Source organism: Mytilus trossulus, chromosome 14 (assembly GCF_036588685.1).
Source record: "Mytilus trossulus isolate FHL-02 chromosome 14, PNRI_Mtr1.1.1.hap1, whole genome shotgun sequence".
In the NCBI taxonomy this organism is placed as follows: Eukaryota; Metazoa; Mollusca; class Bivalvia; order Mytilida; family Mytilidae; genus Mytilus; species Mytilus trossulus.
In genome coordinates, this window is record NC_086386.1 from 66465364 (window position 1) to 66483093 (window position 17730).

General features: G+C 32.8%; 1 protein-coding gene across 3 annotated transcripts in view; it reads right to left on the reverse strand.

Annotated features, from left to right (window-relative positions):
• Positions 1-15920, reverse strand: part of LOC134695852 (rho guanine nucleotide exchange factor 17-like) — a 52142-nt gene extending 36222 nt beyond the window's left edge. Inside the window, exons 1-8 of one of the 3 annotated variants that reach the window (XM_063557298.1) lie at positions 15872-15913; positions 8240-10029; positions 5549-5626; positions 4702-4753; positions 4313-4437; positions 3679-3795; positions 3242-3334; positions 672-839 (exon numbers count right to left, since the gene is read on the reverse strand). In XM_063557298.1, the coding sequence (XP_063413368.1) occupies positions 672-839; positions 3242-3334; positions 3679-3795; positions 4313-4437; positions 4702-4753; positions 5549-5626; positions 8240-9889 (2283 nt within the window). In that variant the 5' untranslated portion in view covers positions 9890-10029; positions 15872-15913. Of the gene's footprint in view, positions 1-671; positions 840-3241; positions 3335-3678; positions 3796-4312; positions 4490-4701; positions 4754-5548; positions 5627-8239; positions 10030-15871 lie in introns of all 3 variants that reach the window. The other 2 variants (XM_063557299.1, XM_063557297.1) reach the window with 2 other exon arrangements.
• Between the last annotated feature and the right edge of the window lie 1810 nt (positions 15921-17730).

Genomic DNA, 17730 nt, shown 5'->3' on the forward strand with positions numbered 1-17730 from the left:
ACAACTATTACATTGATGAATTTTATCCTTTTTGTTATTTCATTTAGAACTAGATAATAAGAGACGTTGTAGAAACCTTTATCTTTCCATACCTTTGCCAGATTAAAAAAATACCACCGTAGTAAAGTAAAATATTTGAAAAAATTTCAGCCATCTCTCAAAGGTAGAAGACTTAACCACTCCTACTGCAAAATGTAATACTGTGAAAATAAATTATTGTGTTTATTTATTTTTGTGATATTTGTAGAATGGACCAAAAAAAAACAACATTTTATTCCTTGAGCTCATGAGGCAAAATAGGTGAGCAGACAATATACCAATACAGATTATACAAGAACAATTACAGGCAGACAATATACCAATACAGATTATACAAGAACAATTACAGGCAGACAATATACCAATACAGATTATACGAGAACAATTACAGGCAGACAATGTACCAATACAGATTATACAAGAACAATTACAGGCAGACAATGTACCAATACAGATTATACAAGAACAATTACAGGCAGACAATGTACCAATACAGATTATACAAGAACAATTACAGGCAGACAATGTACCAATACAGATTATACAAGAACAATTACAGGCAGACAATATACCAATACAGATTATACAAGAACAATTACAGTAATCCAATAATATCACAATTAATGTCTTACATCAGTTAGTAACAGAAGCTCTAATCTTTTCAGTGAGTCTTGGCAATCTTCTTCCTGACGATTCTCATCCAATGTTCCAAGTTTTATGGCAAAGTTATGTAGAATTCGGTCAGCTTCTTTCAATAAATCATAATCAGGATGACAAGATGGAGTATTCTCTATTAGTCTCTGTTAAATAAAACACAATGACAAATATTAATAATGTAAACACTTCTCTATTGATATCACAATCAAATTGTTTTCAATTCTTGACTGATTAATTCTTTATGTGTGAATAACATGAGACCAGCAAACCAGAAGTTGACTTATAAGTTTGGGTCACCTTATCAAAATAGCTTCATTCATTATGACACCAATCCTTGGTACAAGTTATTTAGAACAGGTTAATGTATTTGATGTCACGAAAATGTGATATTCAATTTCAGGAAGAGCTGGACAGAGTGATATAAACAGTGGGAACACCATTAAATTTCTTTTAAGCTAAAATCTTTTACTTGAAAACAGACAGTTGAATCACAAGAAACAATGTCAATAAGGTGAGCGATACAGACTCTAAGGTCAAGTATTCTCATCACTTCGCATCCGTCGTCAAGACAGTTGGACAGGTAAATATCAGCTGGTAGACAAGAAATGTTATACTGTGGTTGGTTCACTTTGATGATAGGATAACGATTCTTTGCTTGTTTACACATTAATTACTGTTGAAACCATTTTAATGACCGCAGAAGTGTACACGTCGTAAGGAAAATTTCATCAAAGTTAAATTCATTAGAAAATTGTGCTTGGCCCAAGAAGTGTCAAAAAGATGTCAAAATCTATCAGAAAGATGATACCACTGTGTTAAATTGATGACCTTTATGAATATGTTTATTCACATGATCCTTTAGTATGCATGTATAGGCTTAATAGGTGAAATTTTGGTTGATTTTTTATTGAGTTTACCCATAAACTGTGATTCCTAACAACACAGGAACAAGTCTGCTATTAAAGAAGTGCAATTGGTACCAATAGGAATACCTACATACATGTATGACCATTTTGGAAACACAGGTTTTCCACAACACTCATACTCAAGAAGCCTGGACATAATTGCTACAGGTATTATCAACGATAAGCAGAATCTAAAAGACTAGCTTTATCCAGTCTTATTATCAGCTGACAATAATACCTACAAACCAGAATAATTCATATCTTGGGAGCTGATAAACATATTTACAAATCTGAATTCGTATATTTGGATTCTTTGTAAAGGTTTTACAAACCTGAATGAGTAATTCATATCTTGGGATTCTTTGTACAGATCTAACAATTATATTTTACAAACCTGAATGAGTAATTCATATCTTTGGGATTCTTTGTACAGATCTAATAATTATATTTTACAAACCTGAATGAGTAATTCATATCTTGGGATTCTTTGTACAGATCTAATAATTATATTTTACAAACCTGAATGAGTAATTCCTATCTTGGGATTCTTTGTACAGATCTAATAATTATATTTTACAAACCTGAATGAGTAATTCATATCTTGGGATTCTTTGTTCAGATCTAATAATTATATTTTACAAACCTGAATGGGTAATTCATATCTTGGGATTCTTTGTACAGATCTAATAATTATATTTTACAAACCTGAATGAGTAATTCCTATCTTGGGATTCTTTGTACAGATCTAATAATTATATTTTACAAACCTGAATGAGTAATTCATATCTTTGGATTCTTTGTACAGATCTAACAATTATATTTTACAAACCTGAATGAGTAATTCATATCTTGGGATTCTTTGTTCAGATCTAATAATTATATTTTACAAACCTGAATGAGTAATTCATATCTTTGGATTCTTTGTACAGATCTAACAATTATATTTTACAAACCTGAATGAGTAATTCCTATCTTGGGATTCTTTGTACAGATCTAATAATTATATTTTACAAACCTGAATGAGTAATTCATATCTTGGGATTCTTTGTTCAGATCTAATAATTATATTTTACAAACCTGAATGGGTAATTCATATCTTGGGATTCTTTGTACAGATCTAACAATTATATTTTACAAACCTGAATGAGTAATTCATATCTTGGGATTCTTTGTACAGATCTAATAATTATATTTTACAAACCTGAATGAGTAATTCATATCTTGGGATTCTTTGTTCAGATCTAATAATTATATTTTACAAACCTGAATGGGTAATTCATATCTTTGGGATTCTTTGTTCAGATCTAATAATTATATTTTACAAACCTGAATGAGTAATTCATATCTTTGGGATTCTTTGTTCAGATCTAATAATTATATTTTACAAACCTGAATGGGTAATTCATATCTTTGGGATTCTTTGTTCAGATCTAATAATTATATTTTACAAACCTGAATGAGTAATTCATATCTTTGGGATTCTTTGTTCAGATCTAATAATTATATTTTACAAACCTGAATGAGTAATTCCTATCTTGGGATTCTTTGTTCAGATCTAATAATTATATTTTACAAACCTGAATGGGTAATTCATATCTTTGGGATTCTTTGTTCAGATCTAATAATTATATTTTACAAACCTGAATGAGTAATTCATATCTTGGGATTCTTTGAACTGGTCTTACAATTAAATCCTTCATTGTCAATTTACTTCCACTGTCTCTGTGACATTGCTGTAAAAGAAAAAGAAACTCATCAACAACTCAAACATGCAAGCTCTGATATTTTTTATCCCTCAGGTTTCCATGAGAGCTTAACCTACCGTATGTTTGATCATTGTAAGGAGATATCAGCTTGTGTGCAACCACCTCTCATTATAACCTTTTCTGCCTCGCAGTGCAAGTGCGGGGGGAAAATGTGATGGAACATCACATAAGATTATTAAGCTTATGCAGAGCTTTTGCATGCATAAATGCAACAGCCTTTCACAAATGCTGAGGCAAATTCAAATGTTTAACTCCAAGATAAATGGATTAAATTACAAATATCTTTTAAAACAGTTAAGAAGTACATTTACCTCTATAAATCTTTGTATGGATGATTTATTTTGTATGATGTTTTCTATTTCTTTACCAGAGGTCTTGAAGTTCTCTACAAATGACAGGTAACAATCCAGAACAGTATTTTTGGAAAACTGAAAAATATAAATAAGAAATCATTGGTCAAAATATCAACAATGTATGCAACATGTACTTTATTCACCTAACTAGTCTCTTATGCTCTATATGTCCTCAACATGGAAAATAGCAGTACTTGTGGATTTTTTTTTAAGCATATATTGTTTATCTAACTTTTGAGTTAATCTCTTGAAGACAAATATAAATATTTCTAGGTGCTTTTTGAAAAAATTATGTGACAGATAATCTTGGAAATAAATTAGAACTTTTCATAGATTTCATGTTCAAATAAAAAAAACCTTCCCTGCACCAATTGTTTAAGAATTGAGTAAAGAACAATGGAGATATATCAGATGGAAACTAAAGAACATAAGACATCTGTATACAAGGTATGAAGTATCCAGGTCATCTACCTTCTAAAGACTTTATACCAAACGTTTACAATGCATCATACATTTAGTAGAATAAGGTTTTAGCCTTTACCTTCCTACATGTAAAACAAACACTAAAAAAAGATTTAACCTACACACTTACTGTTGAAATAATAACATTTCCAACTGTGCTTGACTTTGTATCCCAGGTTCTCCAGACTTTGTCTAAAGCATTCTTGTATACAGTGTGATGCATCAATATTTCAGGAACCATGTAGAAAATATTGTCTACAATATTATCATCTACATTACTGGACAACTTTAGGGGCAACATGTATTTCTACAATGAGAATAAAAACCACATTATATCACAATATTATCATCTACATTACTGGACAACTTCAGTGGCAACATGTATTTCTACAATGAGAATAAAAACCACATTATATCAATTCATTGTCTACAATATTATCATCTACATTACTGGACAACTTCAGTGGCAACATGTATTTCTACAATGAGAATAAAAACCACATTATATCAATTCATTGCCTACAATATTATCATCTACATTACTGGACAACTTCAGTGGCAACATGTATTTCTACAATGAGAATAAAAACCACATTATATCACAATATTATCATCTACATTACTGGACAACTTCAGTGGCAACATGTATTTCTACAATGAGAATAAAAACCCACATTATATCAATTCATTTTCAATAAATCTGCTCTAAATCCTTTTAAATGTCAGAATGTTATGTAAGTTGTATATGGTTATTTGAAGGCAATTTTATTGATGCAATGTAAGAAAGACAACTCAAGTGAACCAGACTGAACCTGGTAAGTAGTTTAAAAATATTTCACCTCTTCCAAATTTAGCTGTGTAGATTGTAGCTTATATGTACAAGAAATCTGCATATTATAAAACTTCTATCTGGGAATCTGTAGGAGGATATAGCCATACTGGCTCAAGTGAGAAAATCTATCTCGTTGAGATGACCAATGATTATCTATAATCAAATATGGGTCTTACAGACATACAGAAAGAAATTTCAACTTTTATGGTCAAAAATAAAATGAACAAACTATAATCTAGACAACTAAATTTCAAAATTGTCAAGTCTTATTAAAATTGGTTTAATGGTTTCAGAATGATCTCTGCAACAGAACCGACCGTGCAAGGGCTGTATAGCCAGTCAAGGTCGTTAAAAACTTCCATTTGTTTGTCTGCAACAGTTTATAGATGAAGGAAATACACCAGAGCTTCAGCAAGATTAAACAGACCATTAATAATCACATCCTTTGTGTCCAAATGGAAGACTTGGAGTTTCAAGATAATGATTGAAGCCAAGTGACACTTATAGTTAAAATTGTCCATGGAAAAGACTTACATCCTTCAGTGTAGATAAAGCATCAACATATTCTTGTTCATTTCTGTACAACTCTTCTACAATGTGGTACCTTTTATCCTTAAAAAAAGAATCAGGATTTATAAAATATGCAAATTTGTTTCATCATATAATTTGTTTATTGTATGGCGTTATATATAATAATCATTTCAATGGATGTTTGTGATATTTTTATAATACTGTAATTAGAAAATTAGAGAATAAAGTGATATTCATGATACTTTTATGCATGAAATGAAATGAAATCAGATCAAAATATTATTTCTGACATACCTAGTTTTACCTTCATGTACATTCTTTGCACAAAATTAAAATTTTCATGAATAATACAAGCATGTTATCAGTTGTTCTAATAACGATGTTAAGTTATGAATGTTGTTAGCAAGGTTCATGCATTGTCATTTGCTGCTGTATATTTTAGTTTTTTTATCATTGTTTTGACATATATCAAGCATTTGAGTTGTTTTACATTTGTCTTTAAGGGCCTTTGATAGCCAACTTTGCAGCATGAGTTTTGATTATTTTTGAAGGCTTCACTGTGATCTACAGTTGTTAACTTCTTGGGTCATTTGGTCTCTGTGTGGAGAGTTTGTCTCATTGGCAATCATACCACATCTTCTTATTCCTATATATTTCCTCAAATTTTTAGCATGTTTATTTTTTCTGAGGGCAATTTTAGCAGTTAGAAAAAATCTGAAATATAACAATTTATTAATAAACTGTTGACAGAGATATGTCTCACCTTTTCATAATTTTGAGAGTTTATTAAACCAGACTTCTAAAAACATAAACATATAAACTATGCAAAAATTTGAAAATAAATGGACCACAATAAGGGAGAAGGACAATTTAATCTCCCCATGAAAAAAAAATTACAAATGCCAATTTAACGCCACACCAAACATCATTGATCTAACATAAGCATGATAAGTACTGCATCTTAATTCTGACCTAATAAAAACTTACACATTATTGACACATATTGTTCCTTGAGGTGAAACAATAGACCACTTTCAAGTTAAATGCATTTCCATCAAAAACTTTTAGTGACATCATTCATGCATTTAGGGACATCGTCATTTCCTTTCCATGTTAAAAGAGGGGTTGAAAAAATATGATGCTACATTGGACACATTATCCATCAAATCGAATTCTTATAATTGATAATTAGCACTGCTGTCATTAGGGAATTGTGATTAAGTTCCTATGGAACAAACATTATTTCTAGTTTGTCCTGCACAATGACAATCAGGAAGAAGCATGAGGACCTTTTTAACTGAAATCAAAGCAAAACTATCTAACTATCTATCTAAACTATAAAACTTAATACTTTCTTCCAAAACTGACTGCCAAAATTTTTTTGTTATTTTTTTCTTTAGAAGTGTTTTTGGAAATTGGTTTTAGTGAAACATATCGCTTTTTGGTCCATTCGTAAAAAAAACTTTCATTTAGACCAACTTCCTGTTTAGGTTAGTATTGCAAAAACTGAGCTGAGGCAGTAACATATATAAGCATGGGAACAATTTGAAATTTTGATAGTTTATGGTTCAATTTTTCAAAAGCAAACTAAAAACTAAAAGTTTTAAAAATGCTCTGTTTGAAGTGTTTCTGGTAGTTAAAACAATTATTTCTCGGAAAATTTTATGAACAATAGTGACAATAATTTGTTTAAGCATGGCCTCAGAAAGCTTCGACTGGATGAAAAAGCTGTTTTATTTCAGAGGACACACATTACAGACAACATGGACAAGAATTTTGTTTTGGTGATGGTTTGTAGATCTTACTTTACTTAATATTCTTGTTGCTTATAAAGCAAGGACTAAGTACAAGTAAGTTACAATTATCTCTATCTATAATGAACTTGGTCCAGTAGTTTTAGAGGAAAATATTTGTGTAAAAATTTACAAAATTTACGTAAAAATTGTAAAAAAAATACTTCAATGGGACATAACTCCAGAAGGGATCAATTGACAATTTTGATTATCAAAACTTTCAAGATTTAACACATTTAAACCAGATATATACAAAATTAACATGGTCAGTAGTTATCGTCTGTTTATGTGGTTCATAAGTGTTTCTTGATTCTTGTTTTTTATATAGATTAGAACGTTGGTTTTTTTGTTTGAATGGTATTACACTAGTAAAATTGGTTGCCCTTTATAGCTTGCTGTTTGGGTGTGAGCTTAGGCTCCGTGTTGAAGACCATGGTTTACTTTTATAAATTGTGACTTGGATGGAGAGTTGTCTCATTGGCACTCATACCACATCTTCCTATATGTACATGTTAGATATAGCCAAACCATAAATTTAATGTCACACCTATTCATTTATTGTTTCTTATATAATTATCTAATGTTGAGTAAACCTATTTGACTCCAGGGTTGAGTTTTGACTATTGAACTTGTAGCTATAGACTAGCTGCTACATAGATGCTGAACTCAACCCTGGTAAATGCAGGTGATTAAACTTGGGATTATTAATTGTCACATGGAATATTTATATCGATATAGTGTGAGAGATAATTTAGTGTAAATCTTTCATAATAACCAGCATCAGAGAAAGATCTCTACCAAGAGTAATTCATTTTTCGAGTGGTTTATAACAAAAAGCACAATTATGTGATGTACTGTATATATATATACATGAACCTACAAAATATGAATACAGCCTTACCTTGTTTTCTTTCTTGCACAAAGTTGGCATACTGGTAGACTGAACATCTATAATACTTGGTGGAAACAATGAGACTGGATTACTTTCATTGCTGGCTATACTGTGCTTCCTTAGACTATTCTCTCTGTCTAAATATTTTCTCTCCCTTTGTAACACGCTGGCTGAACTGACACTTCTAGCAATGTTTTTCTTGTTTGTATTAGGGAGAGTGAGATACTGAGGAGAGCTATCGGTGGGAGTTGAATCCTCAAAAGTAAAACTAGATACATACAATGGAGGTTTGTTGAAGGAGTCATCAAAAGATTGAGATGTTTGTAATGGTGGATGATCGTTATCAAGGTCTGTTATCAGATCTGTATGCTGACTTTCACTTAGCACTATCTCCTCCTCCTCCTCCTCCTCCTCCTCCTTTGTATCTTGCTTAGCTAAATGTGGAGAACTATGAGAGGGTTTGAGAACACCAGGTATATCAGCATTGTCTATAGACTTGCTGCCTATAGGATCACTTTTAGATTTGGGTTTTGATCCACGAACATTTCTGGGTTTTTCCAAGGCACTAATTTCACTATTAATACTGACATCTTCACTGACGAGACTCTGGCCTAACTGACTGTCAGCTAATGATATGTCACTAGGCTGAGACTCCAAATCAAACGAGGTTGTTGGTGGAGCTTCATAAGAATGAGATAATGAACCAAAACCATTGGTATCTACAGCACCCTGTTCAGAGGGGAATGTAGTCTTTGTATTAGGGGGGTGAGTAATATGCCTAGAATTAGAGGTTGTACGACCATTGCTACTGATGGGTCGTAATTCTACACGTTGTAAACGTTTATAACTTGGTTCATCACTTTTACATGGTTCTGGCAGTGGTTTATTAATTTGCATTAAACCTGCATAAGCAGGTCTTCGTTTTGGAGCACCTATTTTATGTAACATTAAAAAGCGAGAATTTGTATCTGTATGTCCCATCAGTTTTTGTTCACCTTCAGAATCTAACCCTTCGTCATCAGACAGAGCAGGACTTTTACTGTCACTTTTCCTGCCATGGATCCACCCTTTTCTATTTGCCTGAGACTGTTGTTGATCCTCCGTTACAATTATCTTACCAGGAGATCCTAGAAGACCGTCAGAACTTGACCGTCGATCACACTCTTTCATCTTTCCTGATAACAACTGACTATCACTGATAGATTTAGCACCATCCTCCGTAGGATTACTCCGTGGCTGTTCCACCCCCATACGACCACTTTTAAGAATATCAGTGAGAACTTTAAGGCTGCGACTTCTGTTTCTGCTTAGCAATGGATTATCTTCAACTGAAGGTGAGGGGATGGGAGATGTAAATGGAGATACATGAGTTGATTGAGATTTAGCTATAGCCTTGGGAAAAGTTTTAGGTCGACTGTAGGTTTTTTTGAAGTCAACTTGCTGTAGTTCTTTGATATCTTCCATAGTTTTATCAATGAGAGCTTTAATTTCTGCCCCTTGACCAGGGTCTGTTTTAGATCTGCCATGATGGCCAACCCTTTCATTGCCAATAAACTCTGGCAATTTTGGGCGTGAAATCTTTGGTGATATTGAAGGATTTATTTGATCTTCGTCATCTTCACTGGCTGAACACTGCCCAGATGATGACTTCTCTTCCATGCTTCACTACTGTTTATTATTCTATCGATTAATTTGCATCCATGTCCTCAGGTAGTAAACTTGCATAAGACATCACTAGGATACAACAGATGTATCTAGGTAAACACATACATTGTGTAGCTATAATCTGTAAATCCAAGCTGAAAAAAAGAGTACAAGATTAAATTGTATTTAATAATTAGAGAACTGCTATACAAAATGTTGAAAGGGTGCAAGTGTTAGTTCTTCCTTGTCCTACAGACAATATTAATAGTTGTTTGATATGAATTTCAAATGGACACATGATTTAACATTTGCAATTTTTACAAAACCAATTCTTTGCCCTTGCCCTTGGAAGTTGTTTTAGTCTAGCACAAGATAATGTGTCCACTCCAAACAAGAACTACACATTATACTGGCTTCCTTTGAATCTACATCATGTGTGCAAATGTTACAAACATATATGTAGATAGGGTTCTTTTTCTTCTCTTTATATACACTCTAAATAGCCAGGGGTGTAGCTAGGCCAAAATGATGTGTTGTCAAGCCGTTTTTAAGTTATACAGCAAGGGGTTTGAGGGGCCCCAAGAAGCTCTGGTGTTAATAGTGAAAAATCCTGCATTCTCGCAATTTCCCGGGACTAAACATGACCTCACAAAAATCATATTTTTAGCAGTTAAAAATCAACTTTTGAAACTAAATATATGATAAACAAATTTGAAGAACAAATTTGAAGAAAAAAATAATTAGAGAAAAACAAACTTCTAATGCGTATTGGGTTGAGCTAGATTGGATAATCAGGAACAGCGTCTGTGCAACTTACATGATATTTTTTAAATGAGATAATACATAAAAAATACAATTACATTTTTCTATGTTTTAGTCATTTTTTCAACTTTTAATTCTCAAATATAATGATATAATTCCTTTCTTAAACTGAGAAAAAGATGTCTGATGAAATTTTTATTTTTTCACGGTTTATGTTCAAAAGACCAAGTCAGATAATCGCTTGATTATAATTGTATTTCTCAAGTCTTCTCATGGTACTGAAAGACCATTCTGCCATTGCATCGGCAACACAATCACCATGCTGCTTCCAAAAATTAAAAGAGTATTCTAGTTTCTGGAATGTAGTATAGCTACAAAGTTACTATTATCATATTTGTATTTTACTTTTTAATTTTTCTTATTACTTCGCTTCTATTCTTAATAGATTCACCATATTTTTATTTTTGTTAAATTTTCGATGTGTACGCAACATAGTTTTTTTGCTTTTGGGTCGTTCCCGCCCCGCGTCGATCCGGCCCAAGTCGATCAGTCCCACGTCGATCCGGCCCCACCTCGATCCGGCCCCAATGTAAAGTCGATCCAGCCCCAACAAAAAATATTTAAATAAGGAACAAAAATAAAGATATATATTAATTGTAATTCATAAAAGTGTATGATTTTTATTATAATGTTAAAGATTTACGGGTATCGCCATGACATTCCAACTTATCATGGAAAAAACTCTTCATATTTTAAAATATGTTGAAGCTGCTATACAAACATGACAAACAGACACAATAACACTCATGTTCGTATCAATTTAAAATAGTTCTTCAACTGATACTCCAATACTTCACTTGCCTGTTGTCATCTCGACATTTTTTGCAATTTCCATTTATACTGTTAAAATTTGACACAAATTCCTTCAAAATCAATATAGTTTATTCATATTTTATTATGGGGCCAGATCGTTTGGAGCCGGATCTACGTGGGGCCAGATCAGTTTGGGGCCGGAACGACCGGATACCAGTTTTTTTGTTATTTTTTTAGATAAGACGTTTAAGTGTTTACATGAGCAATAGTAAATTAAAACAGTAAAACAAGATTTTAAATAGAAAATTTTGATATTTAATTATAATTCTTAAATTTTAATTCCGGTGAGATATTATTTAATCAGAGCTGGCTAAATAGCAAATTTGCTTTTTTGCCGGTGAGGGTCAAATAGCAAATTTGATATTTTGCCGGTGCCAGTCAAATAGCCACTGCCATTCTTATTTTAGGACCCCCCTATTTTAAATCCTTGATCCACTTCCAATCTGTTCTGTTTTTGTAGTTTTCCTCCACTATCTTGGAGAACCGTTGTTTATACAACGTAATAAGTCCACTACTGTTCTTCAATTTTGGACTGAAACACCACCTAATCGTCTGGGGAGCTACTTATTATTAAAATAAGATATAGATCCTAGAATTAAAATTATTATTATTTTTAATTCCTCTAATGAGATCATTAATCCTCCGTCACTCTCACGGTTATTATATGTATACTCTCACTATACAATTAAACATAAATGTTCCTGTCACCCTGTGACAATAAATTGCAATCGACTTTCACTATATATGTTGCAGTTAAATAATCAATGTTCCTGTCACCCTGTGACACTATATTGCACCACTGCTATGATCACAGTTATTGTAATGACTTAATCCTATCACTTCTCGCAATGTGTAATGCAAAGCACAGGCCTCTGCTCACGGCCTCGAATTCTTCTTGTCGAGATGGAGGAATTACTTGATATCCTGTACAGTCAAGAATCAACGACAACAACTTATCTGACTGTTCAAAAATTGCATCAGTGAGTTTCACATCTTTTACTACCTCAGTGGTTTTTTCATGTAGTGTTTTCAAAAATGGACTTCTTATACTGTCAAGTGCAACACATTGAATTAGAAAATGCTTCCTATCCTCAGCACCATTTTGACATAATAAACAGGTTGAATCTACTTCATACTTATTAAATTTTTGTTTATGGATTTGAAGTAAATAAGTGTCTAACATAAGTCTGCATTTGATACCTGCCCTCTGGATTGAGAAATGTTCAAATTTTGCACTTTTCCATACAAGATGTGGACTATCAAAGGTTAATTGTTCAAAATTTATATATTGTAGAGATGATTTTTCACGGGCATCCGAATGTATTTTGTTAGTCCAATATGTTTTTACAGCCTTATATACTAAGCTTTTCCATGAGAATTTTCCTGGTGGTTCTTGTAGAAGTACTGACGAACAGGGAAGATTATATTTCTCCAATAACTGTTGCACATAAGTGAACCAGCTTTTTGAGTTTCTGTCCTTGATAGCTAACTGTCTCTGTGCTAGTTTAAACTCCACTGTATTTGGATTTCTTATAATATTTCCGAATAAAGTTAATGTTCTTTTATCAATTTCTGCTTCTATTGGCATCTGGCCAGACAAAAGATAAGTTGCTGAGTCAGCTGTTCTTTCTGGTAGATGCTGAATACGTTTTAATAGTTGTTTGAAATAAGATGACAGAGCTTTTATATCACTAATCATTAATCTAACTACTTCAAGTCCATGTATAAGTCTTGGAATTATAAATATACGGATGATATGGATGGATACAGTGGGGTTCAAACCGTTCAGACCGTGGAGGCCAGCTCCCATTAACGCATATGTTGCTTTTCTAGCAGCACTGATCCTTGCGTTGCTAACATTCTTTGTGCCAAACTTTGATGAATTATCTCTTTCTATACCCAGATGCACAGCAGATTGTGATGTTGGAATCTCTTCCGAATTCATGGTGAATTTCCTAGGTTGTTTGTCATTAAATTGTACCACAGATGATTTTGTTTTACTTATACAATAATGTTCTTTGTTTGCATAATCCCCTTGTATGTCAAGCATTGCTTGCAGATCCTCCGGGTTGTTTGACACCAGACACACATCATCTGCTACTGTTGGTGTGCCACAATAGATTGGTCCAATATAACTTCCTAGATTCTGAGTCTCTATATGGTCCAACATTGGGTTAATAAAAAGTTTATATGCTGCAGGGGAGGTAACACCACCTTGACGTACCCCTTGATGCTCAGAGAATACCTTTGATAATTCACCCTCCCATTTGATTTGAGATGTTAAATCTTTATACCATTCTTTGAACATCAGCCATGAGTCACTTTCAATACCACTTTGATGTAGCTTTCGTAGTAATGAGCTGTGCCAAACTAAGTCGAAAGCCTTCTGGGCGTCAAGAAAGGCAACATATAATGGCCTGTGCATGTCCTGCGCCTCCGCAATTAGTTCATTAAGTATCAGAGCTGCGTTTAGTCCAGATATACCCTTAGTGAAACCCCGTTGTAGTGGGCTCTGTGCATTTTTGAGTGTTTCCTCTTTCTTTTCTAAATATAATTTTTCTAGTATTTTGTTTAGGATACTGGTTACAGTTATTTTCCTATAAGAGTTGGGGTCATATAGTGGTTTCCCTTTTCGCTTAAAAACTGGCGTTGCTATACCAAGTTTGAGTAGATCTGGAATTGAGCATACATGAAATATCATATTGATTAGTTTTGTTACTGCTGATATTACTATTTGGCCTCCGTTCTTTAAATGTTCACTTGTCAAGTTTGCACAATCGGCAGCTTTACCGCTCTTTAAAGTGTTAATCACCTTTTCAACCTGCTCTTCAGTTACAGAAATTTTTTCGCTATTTTCGAGATTTGAAATATATGTATCTTCAAACAAGAGACAGTCTAACTCTACTTGGTTGTTATATAGAGCATCTTCGTAATTAGAGCTTGAAGGTGTTGCTAGTTCCTCAAAGTACTCAGCCCACCCTTTCCTTATTGAGTCAGGGTTGTCATAGATACCATTCTTAAATTTCAGTTGTGTTGTTTTTTCCATACCAGTTCTTCGTTGATCATTTACTAACTTAAAGAATAGTTTTTGGTCACCTTCCCTAGCTGTCATTATATTTTCAAACTTTTGTTTTCTGGCTACCGCTTCTAGTTGCCTCTGAGTTGACCTAAGTTTGCGTTTTCCATTCTTCATGTTTCTAAAATGAATGTTCTCCTGGTCTCTTGGACGACCAGCCATCTTCCATCTCCAAAAATGGTGTTTATTTTCACAGCATGCCTTTTTGATTTCATCAGGCCAGTATCTCTTTCGAGGGCGAGATTTTTGCTTATTTGGTTTTGCACATTCCTTAGCTGAAGTGTCTATGATGTTACATAACATTTCTGTGAAGATATTTACATTGCTAATATTAATATCAAGATTGTCGATGTCAAATAATTGGAATTTTTCATATAAAATTGATTGATACTTTGTTCGATTTACTTTTTCCCAATTAATCTTTTTAGAATTAATATGGTTGTTTTCTTCGATCTGTTTTGCCGTAATACTAACTTTAACAAGAGCCATGACAGGATCGTGTTGTGAAGTGTTCATATAGTCTCTTTCCAGGTTCACAAACTGATTAATGATATGGTGGTTACTTTGTAGTATATAGTCAATTCTTGACGAGCATTTCCCACTATGGTGAAAATAAGTGTCACATTCATTACTTTCTGGTATATGAAGTTTAAATTCATGGATAAAATCTAAAAACAACTTGTCTCTCCGACTCAAATTTTCCTTCATTATTGAGGCATTTACATCACCAGCTATTATTATATCACAGGTAGGCTTGAATTTATATATTATTTCCCCTATTTCCCCAATGAACGCAACCTGTACATAGTATTAACAAAATTGAATAGTACAATACAGAAGAAAATGAAGTTACTTTAATGCTGAATTGTAAAGCGAGTGTGAGAAAAGTAAAAAAAAAGTTTGCCCATAGGATAAATTTGACGATTGCTAGCGATGCCATGGTCCAAAAGAACGGTCGTTTATATTGTCGTCTAATCTTTTAAATATTAATATAGACTTATAATTATTTAGGAATCGGTTTTAGCTCAAGTAGAAACCATTGGCTAGTGTTATGCATTACTTCAGTCTTGTCAGCTTATAAGTTATAGCTGAAGATGAAAATTATAAAGGTAAACCAAGGACTTAAAATACGTCCCTGAGGTAAACAAAAGGAATAAAATGATGTCAGAAGTTTGTCGTACATAAACAAATTCGTTTGCCAACATGCTGTGATGCACACTAATGTGTAGAAAACTATGTTTGAAACTTTTTATCAACTTTTTGTTGTTCTTGAAAACTTTTCTCACCTACATTTATTTTCTCAGATTCATCCGCCATTTTGTTTTCTAATTTCTGACAGCAAATTGTAACCTATAGTTCATTTCATAAAAGATCAAAAGAAAAATAGCTGCAAAATTTCTCAAATAAGAAAACTGGGAAGAGCATATTATAACTAACATTTCATGTTCCAATTCCAAACTGATGTTTTCGTGCATACGTAATTTCGACACTTTTTAGAATGGAGAGAAAAACTTCATTATATATTTGCTGGGACTATTACAGTATACTTTGCAAAAGCAAACTTACAGCAAATTATTTATAGGGACTTTATATCATATTTAAGGTAGTATCATGACATTGTAGCTTAATGGTGACTTTGTTGTCAAAAATTGATGACATGGTGTACTTATTTATATTTAAGATCTATATATATATATACTTTTTCACTTTTTTGGTCTTTTGGAAAATGTTGTTTGTGCTGTTTTTAGACCCTTCTACAACGAAATTTGTTTGACATGCACACGTATAAAAATTGCGGTTTTTATCCAACGCAATCATAGGTTTGAACGTATTTTTCAATTTAGACTCGTTTATATATATATATATATATAATTACTTTGTACTAAAACTAGTACACAGACATGTATACGACAATTTTGCATAAACGGATAAGTGAAAACTTGGAAAAAGGGGGGAGGGGTAAACTCAAATTGTAGTTACTGTAACACTATGATTCTTTGAATTTGTTTATAATTTTCCCTGTATTTCTTCTTATATGTTATTTTTTTTTGCAGTTTGAATCTTGACGTGGATTGTTATCCGCATATCCAGCTTTCAAGTTGACTTTGGGTAAGGTTCAGTTGTGCCATGAATTATTTAATTTTATTTATTTTAAGTTTTTAAAAGCTTTGCTTTGCTTTCCCTTCATGATATCATACTGACTTGGCTTGTATTCCGGCATATTTTAAACGAATTTGAACTATATGCTGAAAATTTTATATGCAATTAGTTTTTACTCTATCCGGCGCCAACTACAATTTATGTTGTTAGCGTTTTTGTCAGCGATGATTTCATAATTTGAATATTTGTTAGGATTGTAAACTAATTTTAAGTCTGTTGGGTTGCTCATTAACTTTTGTTAATATGACGGAACTAAAAATAATCAACTGTCATACAAGTGCTGGGAGGTTATGCTAGCTATAAAACCATGCCAGTTTAACCCACAATTTACTTCGGAAAATGTCCCCAGGAATATGACTGTCGTATTCAACTCGTTCCGTTGGCCAGTTTAGATAGTCGAGCATTTAGTTTTTATGGACTTCCTTCTTTTCAATTTTACTTTGGAGTTCAGTACTTTTTGTAAATACTTTGCCCATGTTTTTCCCGACATATTATGCTAAACAATGATGTATGTATCATTTACGAGGATTTGAGTCGCACAAGTTCACAATTGTTCCATTAGAGACATTAAACCTACAGATATCGATATAAATGGTTTCGTAGTGTTGACTGAATAGTTGCAAAATTAGACCAAAGCTTAATAAAATTAACGGTACTAATTTTCTTGCACCAGATGCGCATTTCGACAATACATGTCTCTTCAGTGATGCTCGTGGCCAAAATATCTGAAATCCAAAGCTTATATAAAAGATGAAGAGCTATAATCCAAAAGGTCCAAAAAGTATAGCCAAATCCATGAAAGGAATCAGAGCTTTGCATGAGGGAGATACATTCCTTAATTTATAATAATTTTTAATATTTTATAACAGCAAATTTTAATAACACAAAAAATCCGTATTTTCTGGGCTGGTGATACCCTCGGTGACTAATAGTCCACCAGCAGAGGCATCGACCCAGTGGTAGTAATAAAATTAACGGTACTAAT